This window comes from Canis lupus, chromosome 32 (assembly GCF_048164855.1).
Source record: "Canis lupus baileyi chromosome 32, mCanLup2.hap1, whole genome shotgun sequence".
In the NCBI taxonomy this organism is placed as follows: Eukaryota; Metazoa; Chordata; class Mammalia; order Carnivora; family Canidae; genus Canis; species Canis lupus.
This window is the reverse complement of record NC_132869.1, coordinates 17,761,487-17,778,822: the sequence shown is the minus strand read 5'-3', so window position 1 is coordinate 17,778,822 and position 17,336 is coordinate 17,761,487. Positions and strand designations below refer to the sequence as shown.

The following is a 17,336-nucleotide window of genomic DNA, read 5'->3' as shown; positions in this document are numbered from 1 at the left end:
ATCCAAGGTCAGCAGCCATCAACACTGAGGCAGGCCCCTCTACCAGCACTGACGTCTCAGATAATAGTATTTTTTTAGCAAAGTATTTTAAAATAAAGGTATGAACATCTTTTTTAGTCATAATGCTATTGCACACAATATAAACATAACTTTTTAACGCACTGGGCCACCAAAACATTCATCTCACTTTATTTGTGGTATTTGTGCTCTGTTGTGGTGGTCTGGAACCAAACTGGCAATACCTGAGGTGTTCCTGAACCTGAGGTAATAGTGCTCTAGGCAGGAGTGAGTGCAAAGATTCCACGGTGGTGGCCAGCCTGGGTGGTCAAGAAACAGAAAAAGACTGGCGTGTCTGGAATAAAAAGTGTGAAGGGATGGCAGTAGGTGATAAGGTAAAAGGTAGTAAGTGGCCAGATCATGTAAGACTTGTAAATCCTAGCAAGGATTTTGGCCTTTATCTTGAAAGATATGGGAAGTGCTTGGAAAGTCATCCACACACTGCCTGTCAATGATCCCAGCCCCAGTTATCTTTTTTGTCTTGGGGTTGTTTGGCCTCAGAGTCCCAACTAGCTGGAGGTTGAGCTCTTTTGCCACCTTTTAGGCCTCTGTTGTGAAAAGTTCTGTTAGGATAGTTGAATGATTCCTCACTATTTTGCCTTTGGTCATGTTGCTTGATGAACGTGTTGCAGTAATGAATGAAGGTAGAGAGGTCCTGTTTTGTGGAACATATTTCATAACATTTCTTTTGCTGGTTAGAATCTGTCTTCTGGGCAGCCCGGGTGGCTCAGCGGTTGAGCATCTGCCTTTGGCTCAGGGTGTGACCCTGGAGACCCGGGATTGAGTCCCATGTCAGGCTCCCTGCATGGAGCCTGCTTCTCCCTCTGCCTGTGTCTCTATCTCTCTCTCTGCCTCTCATGAATAAACAAATAAAATCTTTAAAAAAAAAAAAAAAAGAATCTGTCTTCTGTCCATCCATTCATCCATCCATCCATCCATCCCTGTGATGTGTAGTAGGACAAATTGGCCATAAAATTTAAAATATAGTATGATAAAGCATATTGCTCTGTAATTAACTGTTTTCATTTTAGGAATGAAATAAATGATATCTTACTATCATGGTATACAATTCACTTTCATATTCATAATTTAAAAATCTCAATTATCCTCAGATATGAGTGGTGGTATTTCCATTTTACCTATGAAGACATAGGTCCGGGAAGTTAAGTAACTCAGTTACACGGATAGTAAAGATCTTCGATGTGAGGAGTTAAGGCATAAACCCTGAGTCTGTTGTTTCTAAATCCAATGCTATTTCTGTTTCACCACAGAAACACAACATAAAAATGGCACTCAGGCAAGCCAATTATATCATGATGGGTGACTGAGTTATTTTCTTCCCTGATTCTTGGCATGGGCATATAACTACCTCCATTCTGGTCATTCCTAGGGGAAATAATAGTTACCAGGAGTCAGGGATACTTTGGAAGTTTTCCAGCGTATTCCAGAGGATGTATCAATTTAGTGACATTGGATATTATCATGAATTCTTTAATCAGATCAGAACTGATCATTCATGTGGATGAAGTTGAAAAAACAAAATGCTTTATTTTGAACTAAATGTTCAAACTTGGTGCAGCTGAAGAGTGTATGACCAATCTTTGCTTAATGTTAGCTGAAGAACGCTTCATTAGAAAACTTCAATCTCAGGAGGGAAAAGGTGATCTATTGAGCTGTTTGTTGCAAGGTGGGAAAATAAGTGGCCCTTCTGAACACTTTCACTATCAAAAGGCAGTAACGATAAAGCTTATTGCTATTCACTGGGCTCTAATTGAGTTATGAAAGGAAAGATTCTGTAAAGATGGATGTATAAAATTTCAAAGATATTTTAACAAGTTATATCTTAAGGTTCTAAGCATATTTTGTAAAATGGTTTATACCTTTGAACTTTAGAATAGAGTGACTTTGTCTTCACTGACCTTTGGGTAGCATTTCTCTCTGCTATAGTTTATTATTAAAGATAAATTTTTCTGGTTTTATTCCCCCCAGAGCTATTACTTTTTTCCTCTTTATTACTCTAAAGGAATAATCACATTTCCTTCAGGATATAGGAGAACCGTTCAAGGTGAGTTTTCTTTATAGGTTTAGATGTCATTATATTGTTTATATAAAGTGCAACTTCATGATAATGAGCTGTGGTCCATGGGGACCACGACTTGGACCAAAATTCATCAGGCTTTTTCTTAAGCATGTTCTCTTTTCTGATGTCATGTTGAAAAGCTTATAACAGTTTTTGAAAACTCTCTTTTGGAAATATAATACAGTAGGAAGAGTTTAAAATGGAGACCCGTATTCTGGCCCTGCCTTAGTATGTGACTTCAGACAAGTCATTCAGACAAGACTTGTGTTTTGCCATCTGTAAATGGAGTATTGGATGACATGATCTTTGAGGTATCTTCTAATTTTATCAATTTTTATCAAAATACAGAACCTAGATTCTGTGCTTTCAGACTCTATACTCTTATTGTTAAAATAAGTTTCTTTTAATTAAAAAACCCCTACATTATTGAAAATTTAGGAGATAGAGTGGAAATATGGAAGGGGATTACCATTGTGTTTTAACCACTGCTATCATTTTAATGTATTTCCAGTCATTTTCCTGATGTATATTTTAACAGACTTACAAGCATAAGCTATATATATGTGATTTGGCATCCTCTGGCACAATTTTAGAAAGTCTCCAGTGATAGCAAATTTTCATGCTCTGTGAATGGATTTGGATTTAAGTTTTGGAACTGATCAAAGGTCATTCAGACCCAACTCTAGTGACTTGGATGGTAGTCATTCTGTGTAGTTTTATTTTGGATCCAAAATGAAGTGTGACAGCAAACTGGCTTTTTTTTTTTTATGATTTGCAAAACTGGTTCTGACATTAATTTTAAATATATTTTTAGAATTTTTTTGAGTAAAGCTTTAGCATCATTAGACTAAATGCCTAGCTTCTCAATGCACTGTGTGTGTGTATATGTGTATATATATATATATATATATATATATATATATATATATATATATTCCGTGATGTTTTTTAAACAATAAATACAAACATCTTGAGTTTTTTATAGTTACCCACTTCACATTTTTTCTGAGCTCTGATGGAATAAATGCTGAAACCCTACATAATGCTTTTAAAAGGCTTAATTCCACTTAGGACACCCACCAACCCCCAGCCTATAGTATTATAGTGAATTTCCACCTGCTCTAAGCCTATGAATAACATATGCACAAGACATTTTATCTCCAGACCTTACAGTTATCTCAGTGTTAACTCCATAACTTGCCCAAGGTCACATAGGTAGTAATTGCAGAGATGGGATGGGCACCTAGCTCTTTTTTACTCTAGAAAGCTCCTCTTTCAGTTATCCATATAGGTAAAGTGAAGAGATTAATGCATGGCTTTATTATTATTACTACTATTATTATTATTATTATTATTATTATTATTATTATTACTATTGCCTGTTTCTGCAGTAGCATCTTGGTAATACACCCAGAAAACTTGGCATTTATTTAGATCCAGACACCTGAGGTAGATTTAGGTGCAATCCAAAGAAGCCACAACTTAGAAAAGAAAAACACGATGAGGAGAGCCCGGGTGGCTCAGCGGTTTAGTGCCGCCTTCAGCCTAGGGTATGATCCAGAGACCCGGGATCGAGTCCCATGTCAGGCTCCCTGCACGGAGCCTTTCTCCCTTTGCCTATGTCTCTGCCTCTCTCTCTCTGTCTCTCATGAATAAATAAAATCTTAAAAAAAAAAAAAAAACAAAGAAAAACAGGATGAAAATGCTCATGAGAGGAGGATGAGTGTCTTTGTGGCAGGGAGGAAGCACTATTCTTAGATTCTTTGTTCTTTGGGAAGGCTTTGCCTCTGTAAATTTCATGAGGATTAAGAATCAAACAATCCCCTGAAACTGTAGGCTATCCAAATGCCACACTCACGGAATTATTCAGCTCTCTTTCAATTTTATCAATTTAGAACCAATTCTACGTGGAATTAAAACTTGCATTTCTTTCTTATTGTCTATTTCTGAAACATAACATTGAAATGAACATGGGCAAACATTAGTTCAAAGCAGAATGAATACAAATAAATTTTTAATAAAAAATTAAATGTTTTATTTAAGTATGTTTCCCCAATACCTTATTAAGATAATTTCCACTTAAGACATGTTATACCTCAAAGGATTGGCATGATGGAGGGATTCGCATTTCTGAGTAGTATGTTAGTGTAACTTTAAAAAGAAAAGTGTCTTAGCCAGATTATGGTGGACTTTGGGCTGTATCAAGTGACCAGTCCCAAAGGGTCCTCAGTTTTCTATGTAGTTACCTTGGAAAAAGGTAAAGGAAGCTGCTCTAAACAGTGGTTAGATATCTCTAAGAGAGCCCCATTACCTACCAAAAGGATACATAAAAAGGATTTATTTTGGCTTTATACTGAAATTTTATTGTTTCTAAAACTGAACTGCTTGTAGAGATGAGAGACCATCTATTTGGGCTATAAGCTAATATGGTTTATATTATATTTTAATTTATAATATATGAAATATTATATTTAAATGAAAAATAAAGATATCACTTTTTAAACAAGGGAAGATTGCCAAAGGTAGAATAAAATAGTACGGATTTTAATGTAAGAGAAATAAAAGGAACTCTAAACAGAATATTCCAAAGATATTTGAGGTATCATTTAAAGTTGCCACAAGGATTGTTAGGTCAGATAAAAGAGTGGGTTTCATAAACTTACTTCCTACCTTGTGAAGGTAGTACTTCCTTTATTTGCCTTAAACTTAGTTTTCAGGCTCTAGAAGATGCGCCCTAGATTTGGCATTTTCCCCCAAACATACTCATACTGACTTTGATCACTCACCTTCTGTGCTTCCATCTTTGCTGAGTAAAGGATTATAGTCTGTGTTCTTATGTAATAATGAATATTTAGTGAATGTTTACTGTATATGCTAGGTTGTTGTATAAGCATTTTACTTATATTTCCTCCTGTTTCAGCACACAGTTCTATGAACTGTCTCCTTCCCTGGGTCTCTGTCACACACACACACCTCAGCATATACACCAAGTATGAGTCTAGAGGAACACAGCTGGTGGGGATGAGGGAGCTCCCTTAAGTTTATTCTTTACCATTGAGCTCAAATAACATTCTACCTCTGATGACACTTTTTAACCCCTTCCCCTGAATCCTCATCCTATTTCCCAATTCAGAAACTAGGTCTTCTCACCAAAGGTAAAATGCTCTGGACAACTAGAGGGTGATTTTTATTCCCTCTATGATGTGGAATTAATTTCACATCATTCCTCTATGTTCAGAGAATCATCATTAACCTCTTTTCCTATAGTACCTAAATGGATGTGAAAGAAGATGGGATTAGAGGAAGAGAGTATAGCAACAGCCTTTTCTTGTATGGGTGCTACAAAGTTAAGATGACAGCAAAATATCTCAGATTGTCTAACAGAGGTATGTGGGATGGATAGGAGAGCCCATGTGACTTCTGTGATATCATGAGTAGGGCAAGGAGAAAGCAAAGATCCTTGCTGGAAGAAGCCGCAGGTGGTGGTGGCTCTAGAAGAAATTGCCAGATCAATATAGATAACTACAGGCAGAGAAAGGCCCAGCAAGGGTATCAGTGAGAGGCTCTGCCATCCATGACCTCCTGCTCGTCCTCTCCACAGAAACTCCCGTCCTGAGCCCCTCTAGTCTTCATCTTGCTGAAGACCTTTCTGCTGACCAAACAAACCATTGCTGGTGAGTTAAAGAGGGGGTGATGGGGTGATAGGGTTGGGGTGGGCCTGGATCCTGCCAATTCTCCCATCATGTTCTAAGTTGGGACTCAGAGTATGCACCCTACAGAAAGTCATTGCATCATACATGATGATTAGGTCCCATGAACTCATAGAAATCCTAGACAAAATGCTTAGGCCTCAGAATCTAATTATTGTACTGTGGGCAAGTGTTTATAACATTAATTTACAACCTCCAACAGGTTGCCTAAAGTCTAAACTGTTTTTTTTTTGTTTTTGTTTTTGTTTTTGTTTTTTAGGAATTCAGCAGATTCTCTTTATTTTGTAGTATACTTCTTCCATAGTAATAAGAGGTATTTGATATATTCTTTTGGTCAAAATTCCAGTGCCCTTGATAGAAAAACACCATTTAAGACTGTTTAAAAGAACAGTTCTTCTAAAACAACCATATTATGACAGCTAACCTCAAATAACGATGTGTAATATTATACAGCAATTGAGAACATTCTTGGAGGTTGGCATTAGAGAGAGCAGGCTCTGCAGTGTTCAGACTGTGTAGTCTTTCTTTTAAAGATTTGGAGAGAGCACAAGGAGGGGTGGGGGCAGGTTGAGGGAGGAAGGCAGAGGGAGAATCTTATAAGCAGACCCCCTGCTGAGCAAGGAGCCTGAGGTGGGGCTCAATCCCACAACCCATGAAATCATGACCTGAGCTGAAACCAAGAGTCTGACACATAACTGACTAAGCCACCACCCAGGCGCACCCAGGCTGTGTAGCAGTTATCTGAGCTTCAGTTTTCTCATCAGTAAAACCAATAATCTATAGTCCTGACTTGGTAGGGTTTTTGTAAAGACTAAATGAAACCATCTCTATTTAATTTAGTACCATGCTTGGTCTTCTATAATTGTTTTATGATAAATAGCTAATAAATAAATATATAAATGAATAATAACACTGCAGCACATTGTGGAATGCTTCAGTAAACTGTTTTCAGGATTATATTAATCCTTATTAGTTGACAAAATGTGTGGAATTATTACAACTCAATGCTCATCAAAGAACTATGGGGAAGTGTAAAAGCATTTGCAGACTTCTCTGATGCCAGTTTCTGTGGCTGTAAACAAATTCCAGGGAAATTGTTTTTTATTGTTGATGTTCTAATTTGGATGAGACCAAGCTAGACATTGAAAGGAGAAATGGCAGAATTAATTTATAGCCATTTAAAAAATGAATTGAGCCAGTACTATTTCTATCTCATTTTGTTACCAGGATTTTCAGTACTCAAGACCAGGGTCAATTCCTAGCGGCTGAAGAAGATTTAGCAGCAACATGAGCATCCATCAATCACCCATGTAATATTGTGATTTATAAGAAATATATATTTGGTCATTCAGTTGACCAAAAATATTATTTCCCATATATATATTCAGCGACAGTTACTGATTCAGGCTCCCTAACCCTTGGAATTTCCTAAGTATTCCCAGTGATGAAGGAATCTATTGCTAACGTTAACAAGATGACTTTTGGGTCCCACTTAAGAACCAGCCTTGTAATTAGAGGGTTACAAATTTCAATCCCACCCCTGGCGTCTAGGAAGGAGAGAGGGACTGGAGGTTGAATCCGTTGCCAATGGTCAATGATTTATTCAGTCGTGCCTATGTAATGAAGTCTCCATAAAATCCAAAAGGACCTTCCTGGAGAGCTCCCATGTTGGTGAATATGTGGAGGTGCAAAGAGGGTAGAAGTTCTGTGCCTTTTCCTGACCTTATGCATCTCTTTCATCTGGCTATTATATAATATTATTATATATATATGTGTGTGTATATATATATATAATATATATAATTATATATATATAATTTCTCATAAACCAGTAATCTAGTAAGTAAAATGTTTCCCTGAGTTCTGTGAGCCACCCTAGCAAATTAATTGAACCCAAGGAGGAGGTTGTGGGAATCTCTGATATACAGCCAGTTGGTCAGAAGTAAGGGTAACAACCTGGGCTTATGACTGGTGTCTGCAACCCAAGGAGGGGGTTGTTGGAATCCCTAATCTATAGCTAATTGTTCAGAAGCACAGGCTTGCAACTGGCATCTGAAATGGGGTGTGGGGAGCACTCTTGTAGGACTGAGCCCTTAATGTGTGGAATCTGATGCCATCTCCAGATAAATACTGTCAGAATTGAACTGGGTTCTTGGACACCCTGCTGTTGTCTGAGCATTGCTTTTGTTGGTGTGGGGACCCCTCCACCCCCACCCTGCCAACCTTCCATTCATATACGTTGGAATTGGGTTCAGAACCTATTGAGTTTGGTATCAGTGAAGTGGGATTTTTCTAGAATGGCCTTGGCTCACAGAGAAGAAGAAGGGTGAAAGGACAGGGGATGAGGAACCTTTGATTTCTTTTTTTCTTTGGGAAGAAAAAGAGTGAAAGGACAGGGGATGAGGAACCTTTGATTTCTGGGTGGCCACTTGGTCACCCATGGTATGGAGCAGAACTGTGCTGTGCTTAGTTACTAAAAGTAAAGGTTACTAATGGTGAAAGTTATCAGGAATTTAAAGATGGATCCAACTCTTGCGGTTGGTTCACTTGATGCATAAGGAAATGCAAAGTCTATGAAAAAGGCAAAATCATCTACCTCTTGGTTATTGTTATCTGTAATGGCTAAACTAAAAGTAAAAGAGACTGTCTGGTCAGACTTGATGCTAGACCAAGCTCAGATTTCTGTGAGTCTGTGTGTAGGCTACTGGCCTCAAGGCCACTCAACAAGGGGGAAATTATGCAGGGGCAGCAAAAAGTACTTCTAAGACTTCTGGTTACCAAGTAGGAGGTCAATAGGGAGCAACAGCAAAACCAAGAAACCATTGAAACCAGAGGGTATAGTATGAAGGAATTGTTTCATTTTGTGGATGAGTATCAGTAACTTCATGAGGAATCTTTACTGAAGGGGATTGTGAGAGTGAGTTGGGGGCTATGTCTGGTTTTGAATGCTGCAGAGCGAAAGAGCATGTTTGGGTTGATATGGGACAAATGTCTCACTATGGAAAAATCACAGATGGCCATACGTGATCCATACATATAGGAGGTTATTCCAGAGGGAGCAGCCAGCCTAGAGGACTGGAGAAAAGCCTTGGAAAGGTCTGGTTACCCTGAGAAGGGAGACTGCCCAATTTTCCCTATAAATGTCAAAGTGGAACATCCCTAATGAAGCCAATGATAATGTTCTGTATGTAAGCCATGTGGGATTGGTTTTATGAAGATTAGGATATTCACCCCCTGAATATGTCCATTACCCACATCATGATAAATGCTGTGATTAAGAGGGTCCTCCCCACATGAGCACCCCATATAACCTTATTGTTGCAAAACAGAAAAACAGGGAATCTTTATCAAATGTGCTAAGCTTCCCCGCCTTGGTCTTACAGATGCTAATAAAAGCATCAGGTTATTTAATAAGAAAATGGGGAAAACCAAGGGGAGAGTTAAGGGACTGTTTGCAAGAAGGTAAAAATTTCTAGAAGGTTATTAAGAAATACATTAACAAAGCAAATATAGAAAGGGACAAAACAAAGGAATCAGAAAGGAGAGTGGTGGGACTTGTCCCAGCAGGGTGGAAATCTTTAGATGGTTACTAGAGAATGGGGTGAATAAAGAACACATTGATGGGGTATAAACAAAAGTTTTCATGCAGCATAACCTAAGGTTTGTGGGCCAGTGGGACCCAGTATTGGTCACCCACCATTAAAGGACCCCAAACAATTCTGCTGTATTTACCTCTGTCTGGGAAATTTTAAAAACTGGAAGGTAGAGATTACTATGAGAAAATGGACCAGCAGTCACCTGGAGCAGTGGTCAGGCAGATGAATCAAAGATTCCCAAAGGAGCCAGGGTCTCTTGGGTTGACCCCTCACTGAGGACCTTTTGTGCAAGAGTGGGTAAAATGGGCAGTGGGTGGAGAAGAGAAGTTTCCGGGACAGTGTCCATTGGCCTGGCTGTATGATCAGATTAGAAAGGCAATAGAAACCTGAGTACTAAAGGTGTGCCCATATAAGACATAACCCTATGGAAATCACTCTGAACATTTGAAAGGTGTATTAGAGAAGAAGCCTATAAGAAGAATGCCCTTCCAAGTTTGGAAGGCGATTGAAATTGATAAGTAGATATCCCTGTATGCTCCCTTGAGATGGCTGACTGGTCCATGAAATGAGTAGACAGGAGGGTCTGCAGTAGTGCAAAGATGGGCTGAAGCCAGACACATTGTTCTTGCACCCTCTGAAGCACAAAATACCAATAAGAGCTGCTCTATCTACCAACAAGAGAGATGGAGACTGTGGATGGCTATGTGGTAGATTCCCTGGGGAGAAGGTCCTGAATGTAGCTGGCAAGTGAGATTGATGCTGGTGGCCTTTGGGGGCTACCAGTGGGTCCTGACAGGAGTATTCGCTGCCTCCAGACTGGGCTTTGCTTCCCTGATATTAGATGCAAATGCTCAAAATACTACAAAAGAACAGGAGCAAAAGATATTACATGGATTTGGATTACTGACCATCACTTCTTCAGACTGAGGAACCCATTTTACAGCCCATAATATCCAACAATGGGCAGAGAGATAAATTTGATAGAGAATTGGAGTGGTTGACATAACCAATGACTGAAACATTGGTTATTGAAAACAGGAAGAAAAAGGCCTGAAGGACTGGCTCACAAGTCTTCACCAGTGTGTGCTCACCCTCAATATGAGGAGTCCTGAAGGTGTGGCCCCACGAGGTAGCTGCTTTTTTTCTGGTGGATCTGGGCAAGAGCGGGAAGGGAAGCTGCTATATTCTTTCTTCCTCACATCACCTCAACTTTCGTTTTGTTTGTTTTGCCCTCCTGCTAGATGCACTGGTCCTTGTAGTTACAAGGGCTAGAAGCAGGGAGGATTGCTGAGCCGGAAACTGTAACTATGTTTTTAACCTTTATGTCACAATTCCTGAGAGCCCCATGGGATAGGATGTACCTTCACTCCCTCTGCCAAATTGGGATTAATTCAGCCATATTGCTTGTGATAAAAGTAGCTCACTACTCAGTGCGCCAGAGTGACCTTGCGTTGTGTGATCAGGAATGGACTGAGGGAGAGGGTCTTGCTAGTGACTTTGCTGCCCCTGATCTAGACCGGCATGGTGGACTGGGTAGTTAGTTACTAAGGACTGAATGAGGGTCTAGTAATGTGCCAGCATCTTTTTGTTTTGTTTTGTTTTTTTGTTTTAGATGATTCATTTATTTATTTGAGAGAGAGAGAGAGAGAGAGAGAGAGAGAGAGAGCGCCCGCACACGCACATGTGCATGAGCAGTGGAGAGGGGCACAGGGAGAGGAAGAAGCAGACTCTCCTCCAAGCAGGGACCCCCAATGTGGGGCTTGATCCCAGGACTCTGAGATCATGACCCAAGCCAAAGGCAGATGCTCAACGACTGAAACACCCAGGTGCTCCCCTGTGCCAGTATCTTTTGACTGCTATGATTGTTTTGGCATTAGGGGGATATGTGTGTGAAGACCAGGAGGTGGGCTGTGATATTGTTGATTTATAAAAAAATATATATTTGCTTTTCATCCATAGTTCCTGGTTCACAGCTCCCCAAAGCCCTGGAAATTCCTAAATATGGAGAGTGACAAAGGTGTCTTTTGTTATGTTAATGAAGTATATTTTGGTCACCATCTAAGGATGGCTGCTGGTTGCCAAGGGAACAAACCATGTGATTAGGGGGTGGCAACTTTTAGTCCTACCTCCAAGCCTCCACAGAAAGGAGAAGGGCTGGAGGCTGAACCAATTGCCAGTGGTCAATGATGTAATCAATAATGCTTATGTGATGAAGCCTCCATAAAAAAACCCAAAAAGATGGGGTTTGGAGAGCTGGGAGAGTGACATGCCTGGAGAGGGCATGGAAGCTCTGCTCCCTTTTCTAGTACCTTGCCCAGGCATCTCTCCACCTTTGGCTGTTCCTGAGTTATATTCTTTTATAATAAACTAGTAAGCTAGGTAAGGAGAATATTTCTCTTGCGTTCAGTGAGCCACTCTAGCAAATTACTTGAACCCGAGGAGGGGGTCATGGGAACCTCTGATTTATAGCCAGTTGGTCAGAAGTATAGGTAACAACCCAGACTTATGCCTGGTATTTGAAACCCAAAAAGGGTGTCATTGGAACTCCCAACAGCCAGTCAGTCAGAAGCACAGGTAATAATTTGGGCTTGCAAATGGCATCTGAGTCAGTGAGGACCAAGGGAGGGGACAGTCTGGAATCTGATACTATCCTCTGGGTAAATAGCATCAGAATTGCTTCCTCTTGGGGGGACTACACCCCACCCCGCACCTCCCACACATCAGAATTGTGGGCCATGTTCTGAATTTACACATTCATAATAGCTACTGTATTATATTTCAGAGCAAAGAGCGATTCACTTGTCTGCTGATGATGTTTCAAAATAATTCCACAAGTGGCCTGGTAGAAGTCATTATCATAAATATTCAATGAAGTCACTTAATGAAGATTATTTTGAAGTAGCAATCCAAATTTTAATTTTAATGCAGTTTCTTCTGCAGGGCTAGAAAAGTGCCTTGAATTTAAAATTTCTTAGCTTTTGTTTTGTTTTGTTTTTAAAGATTTATTTGTTTATCTTTGAGAAAGAGAGTGTGTGAGCCTGGGGCAGAAGGTGGGGGGGGGAGGGAGAGGCAGAGAGGGAGGGAGACAGAAATTTAGGAGACTCCATGCTGAGCTCAGAGGCCAACATGGCTCAATCTCACAACCCTGAGACCATTACCAACATTTAATAATATGGGGAAATGTGCAGAAAACATGTACAGAAAAATCCTCAAACTCAAGAGTTGCAAGCTTAACTGACTGAGCCACCCAGGTGCCCCAGCGGCTCAGGTCATAATCTCGGAGTCATGAGATCAAGTCTTGTATCAGGCACTCAGTATGAAGTCTCCTTGGGTTCTCTCTCTCCCTCTCCTTCTGCGCCTCTCCTGTTTGAGCTCTCTTTCTCTAACATAAATAAGTATTTTAAAAAATAAAATAAATACATAAAATATATTGTTAGTATAGTTAACATGACGTATGTAGGTTTTCTAATTAAAGGTGCAGTCCTGGCACAAGGGCAAACAAATAGATTATTAGAAGTTTAAGAGTATAGAAGCAGATGTTCTATATATATATATATATATATATATATATATATATATATACACACACACATATACCCACACACACACATATATATTTATTTATGGACATATGTATATATGAATATATATGTGTGTATATATATGAATTTAGTATATGAAAATCGATAACTTTCTGAAAAAATTGCAATGCATCCTATAGTAAAACAAGTTCTCAGTGAAAGAAAGAAATGTCAAAAAATAAAAAAAAAAAAGAAACTACAAGTAAAAGAAAATATGACAATTTTTATGACCTGGGGATAAATGTGTAAGTATAAAACCAAAAGGAGAATCATAAAGGAACATATTTATAAATTTACTTAAAGATCTGTAAACTTCAATGGGATAAACACATAAAATACAAATGCAAACAGCAAACAATGGAAAAGCATAGGATATAACAATTATATTAGAAAAAGGATAATATCCTTATATATATTTTTAAAGATTTTATTTATTTATTCATGAGAGACACAGAGAGAGAGAGAGAGAGAGGCAGAGACACAGGCAGAGGGAGAAGCAGGCTCCATGCAGGAGCCTGACGTGGGACTCGATCCTGGGTCTCCAGGACCACACCCTGGGCTGAAGGCACCGCTAAACTGCTGTGCCACCTGAGCTGCCCCATAATATCTTTATATTAAAAAAAAAAAGTCTTGGGAATCAATAAGAAAAAGACAAATCCCTTCCTATTAGAACATGAATAAAAAAAGCAAAACCACAAATTTCAATAAATATGAAGTTTTCAATCTCACAAATAATAGGATAAATACAAATTTTATAAAGTGAAATTCCATTTTAAAGCAATTAGCAAAGACATTTGAAATGCTATTATTCATGGTTTTCTGGAATGGAAACTATCGCACAATTCTGGAGGTTTAAGTTGGTTCACCTTTTGTGAAGTGTTTTTGGTAAGGTATAAAATAAAGCTTGAAATATGCATAGTTGAGCGTCTTTATCAAAAAATTATCAGAGAAGTTTGCAAAGATTTTATACAAGTATGAGCACAACATTTCTTAGAATAAGAATGAAAAAAAACCCCACAAATGTCTAAAGAGATCAATAATTTTAAAAATCATGATACATTTCTACTGGATACCTACTATGTATAAAACCCAGTGTGAGGTACTTAAGTAATTTACAAAATCATGCTACCATTAAAAATTATGTTTTTGAAGAGTATTTAATAATATGGGGAAATGTGCAGAATAATATGAGGGAAAAGAAAAAAAACTCAAACTCTATCTATAGCAAGATCTAAAAGCCTGAAAGGAAATACACCAGATGGGGACTGTGAGGAATCTGAGTGATGAAAATGTAGGTGATTTTACTTTTTTCTTTCTTTTTTTCTTGCATTTCATCAATCTCAGTAAAAATACTATGTTAAAGTAATTTAATCTGTAGTAAAAAAAAATTAGTGGTGATGTAAAATGGAATGTCAATATAAAAATGGCTGTATTTATACCTACTTATGTTAAATGATAATAACTATAACAAACTTACCCTGACCTGTTTTATGAATTTTTTTCTTTAAACAGATTCATGTTGAGAGCCTGTGTTCTTGCCAGGTCCTGTTTTAGGTCTTAAAGATACTGCAGTGATGTAGTGAACAGGAGAGAAAATCACTAGCAGTTAAGCGGGGGTAGGGGTCTGGGGCCATGGGAAAAGAGAGAGTTAATGTTCTAGCTCTCTCTTTCTGGGAAGAAATGCTAGCAGTGTGTGTGTGTGTGTGTGTGTGTGTGTGTGTGTGTGTGTCTGTTTGGTGGGGGGAGAGGGTACCTTTTCTGTGCACTCCTGTGAGCATGCAGTTCGAAACCTACCCCTTAATTTTGACATTCTCTGAGGTGAGCATGCTCAGCCAACTCCACTCACCAAGCTGGAGACACACTGGAAACTTCTGCTGGCACTTTTGTTGTATATGGCATGAATGAATCAGCATTGATATCCTGACTTTAAGAAGCCAGTATACCAATGAAAGCTCTGTGCTCAGAGTTCTGGGTGATCCACATGGCTGAAGGGATGGAAGAGAGGGGCTTGGCCCAGCAGATCTTACATTCAGAAAACAGTAACTGAACTTAGTTTTAGTAAAACTCAATTTACAATAATCTGATGCCTGAGGTCACTTTGCATAGGATGCAGGATTTATTTGTTTATTGGTTCATAAACATCGGTTAGTTTCCTTACTAGCATAAGGCTGAGAAAGGTAAAGGGGGAGGATAGTCCTTAATGTTGTTTACCATCTACCTTTAAAAAAACTTTCAACAATTTTAGAGTAAAACTGAAAAAAAAAAAGTTTTTTAAAGTATAAAGTGGCAAACATCAGGCATGCTTTGTCTTAGGAGTACACACCAAACACACATATGTGAAAACTCAGAACAGTTTACTAACAAACAGCCAGCCGGGCAGTATAGTAGACAGAGAGTTTCTGGAGATAGTCATTATAATAATACTTGCTGGGTACTCATTTAAATAAGATGCCCTGCTGCACATTAACTACCAAGAAAAGCCACACGCAGGCCAGTTGTTTTAAGGTAGGGCCCCGAAACACAGAAGTCTATGCTCTGCAACCAGTTGAGATGGACTAAATTGTTGCTGAGCTGTTTTTCAAGACAGCCACGTATGTGTGGCACAACTATTTTGGAAGCTTTAGGGGAGATTTCCAGCCACTTACATTCACTGATGATTTCCAGGGAGGGTAGGAAGTACTCGTCACAGACAATAGACAGGGCCACGAACATGTAAAGGATAATTAGGAAGTAGATCACGATGCCTCCATCTGTGCGCTCCTGTTTTGTGAAAAACCCTTCAGGAAATTCCAGTGATGGAGAAATAACACATTGGGTGCTATTTCCTGGTAAGGAAAAGAAGGTGAAAATTTGAAGTATGCTTGTGTCACTTGTTCCAAGGCCATGAAGAGAAATTCCTTAAGAAAACGCTAAGTATGCAGTAACTGGGTGGCATTTTAAGAACCCTGGTGAAAATGTATAAATGATGTAGAGCTTTGCAGAGCTTTTAAAAAAAAATAATCTTTGGAGCCCAAAAAGGAGCTTTAATGAAATAAGCTGATGATAGTAAAAGAATTAGAAAAAAGAAAATCATGAGATCCCTCTTCCTTGTCTGCTTTATTTCAAAAAGGGAATTCTGAATCCCTCCTCCTCCTCAAAGAGAAACTATATCTCTGATGAGAAAGATTCCTACTATCCGTACAATTTCATTTTCCCATTTCAGAGCCCAGGCTGTCCACAGGCCTGTGAAGAATCCTCCACTGTTGCAGAGAGAATTTCTAAGACGAAAGAAGATTCTCTTTCATGATAAAGTCTCCAACAATAAAAAACTGGAGACTTGCCTGCTTCATGATGTCTATGAATGATTTCTGAGCTATCTTTGAGAACTTACTCGAAGGATCAAAAGTCTTTGATATTATTCCAAATGCTTAAAATCAGAGGAGCGAGCATAAGCCAAAGTGAGTCAAGTGAGATCTCCCTCTCTTTGTCCCTTCGTCCCTCCCTCTGTGGCAGCAGCAGCGGGGGCAGCTGACCCCAGTGTCCACCTACCTGTGGCGCTTGGGACACGCTGGAGCAGAGAGGCACCTGGAGGAGGCAAGTGTGCAGTAGCCCAGAGGATGGCGAGGAGCAGAGCTCTTCTTGCCCACCGCTGGCCCCCTTCCGCCTGCATTTCTGCTCTTACTGCAGTGTGCTGCTTTGGGAAGGGGTGAAAGGGAGGAATAAGCTGGATCATGTGAGGAGTCTCCTTCCTGCTCACTGCCCTGCCCAGGACACATCTCAGCAAGGCCTGTGCAGGAGGGAGGGTGAAAGGAGCCAGACAAGCTTCTCTGATTAGGAGCCCCAAGCTCCAGAGAGGCTGGGGTAGCTGGGGAGCAGAGCAGAAGATTCATGTGATACAGCTGTAGTAGTCCCCGAGGGCAGATCCAGGCAGCTTGCTCTTTAAGGCATGGTTTGATTTACTGGTCTTCATAGTAGCTGTGATTTTGACTTTCTCTAGATTTGGACTGACCTCAGTTTGCAACTTCCTCCATTTCGCCCTCTCCAGCCCTCCCTCCCTCCGAGAAGTTGCTGCGGCTGGTGTATGTGAATTCTTTGACTAGATTGGCATGTTTTTATGTTTCTTTTGGGCCTCTCCTCTTCAGTTAGGGCTAGAGGCAAAAAGGTAACTTTGGAGGCTGTTGCAATAATCTAGTGGAGAAATGACGAGGGCTTGAACCAGAGCTGTAGCGGTGGGGCTGGAAAGAAGCAGACAGCCTTAAGAACTGCAGTGGAGACATGGTGGATGCTCTTTGATCATTGGTTAGCTGTACTCTCTGCCAGAGGTTCTGAAATA

General features: G+C 39.6%; 1 protein-coding gene across 1 annotated transcript in view; it reads right to left on the bottom strand.

Moving 5' to 3' along the window:
* Positions 1-16,673, bottom strand: part of SLC24A5 (solute carrier family 24 member 5) — a 28,270-nt gene extending 11,597 nt beyond the window's left edge. Inside the window, exons 1-2 of the mRNA XM_072808250.1 lie at positions 16,553-16,673; positions 15,670-15,849 (exon numbers count right to left, since the gene is read on the bottom strand). Coding sequence (XP_072664351.1) covers positions 15,670-15,849; positions 16,553-16,673 — 301 coding nt within the window. The remainder of the gene's footprint in view (positions 1-15,669; positions 15,850-16,552) is intronic.
* Positions 16,674-17,336: the final 663 nt, after the last annotated feature.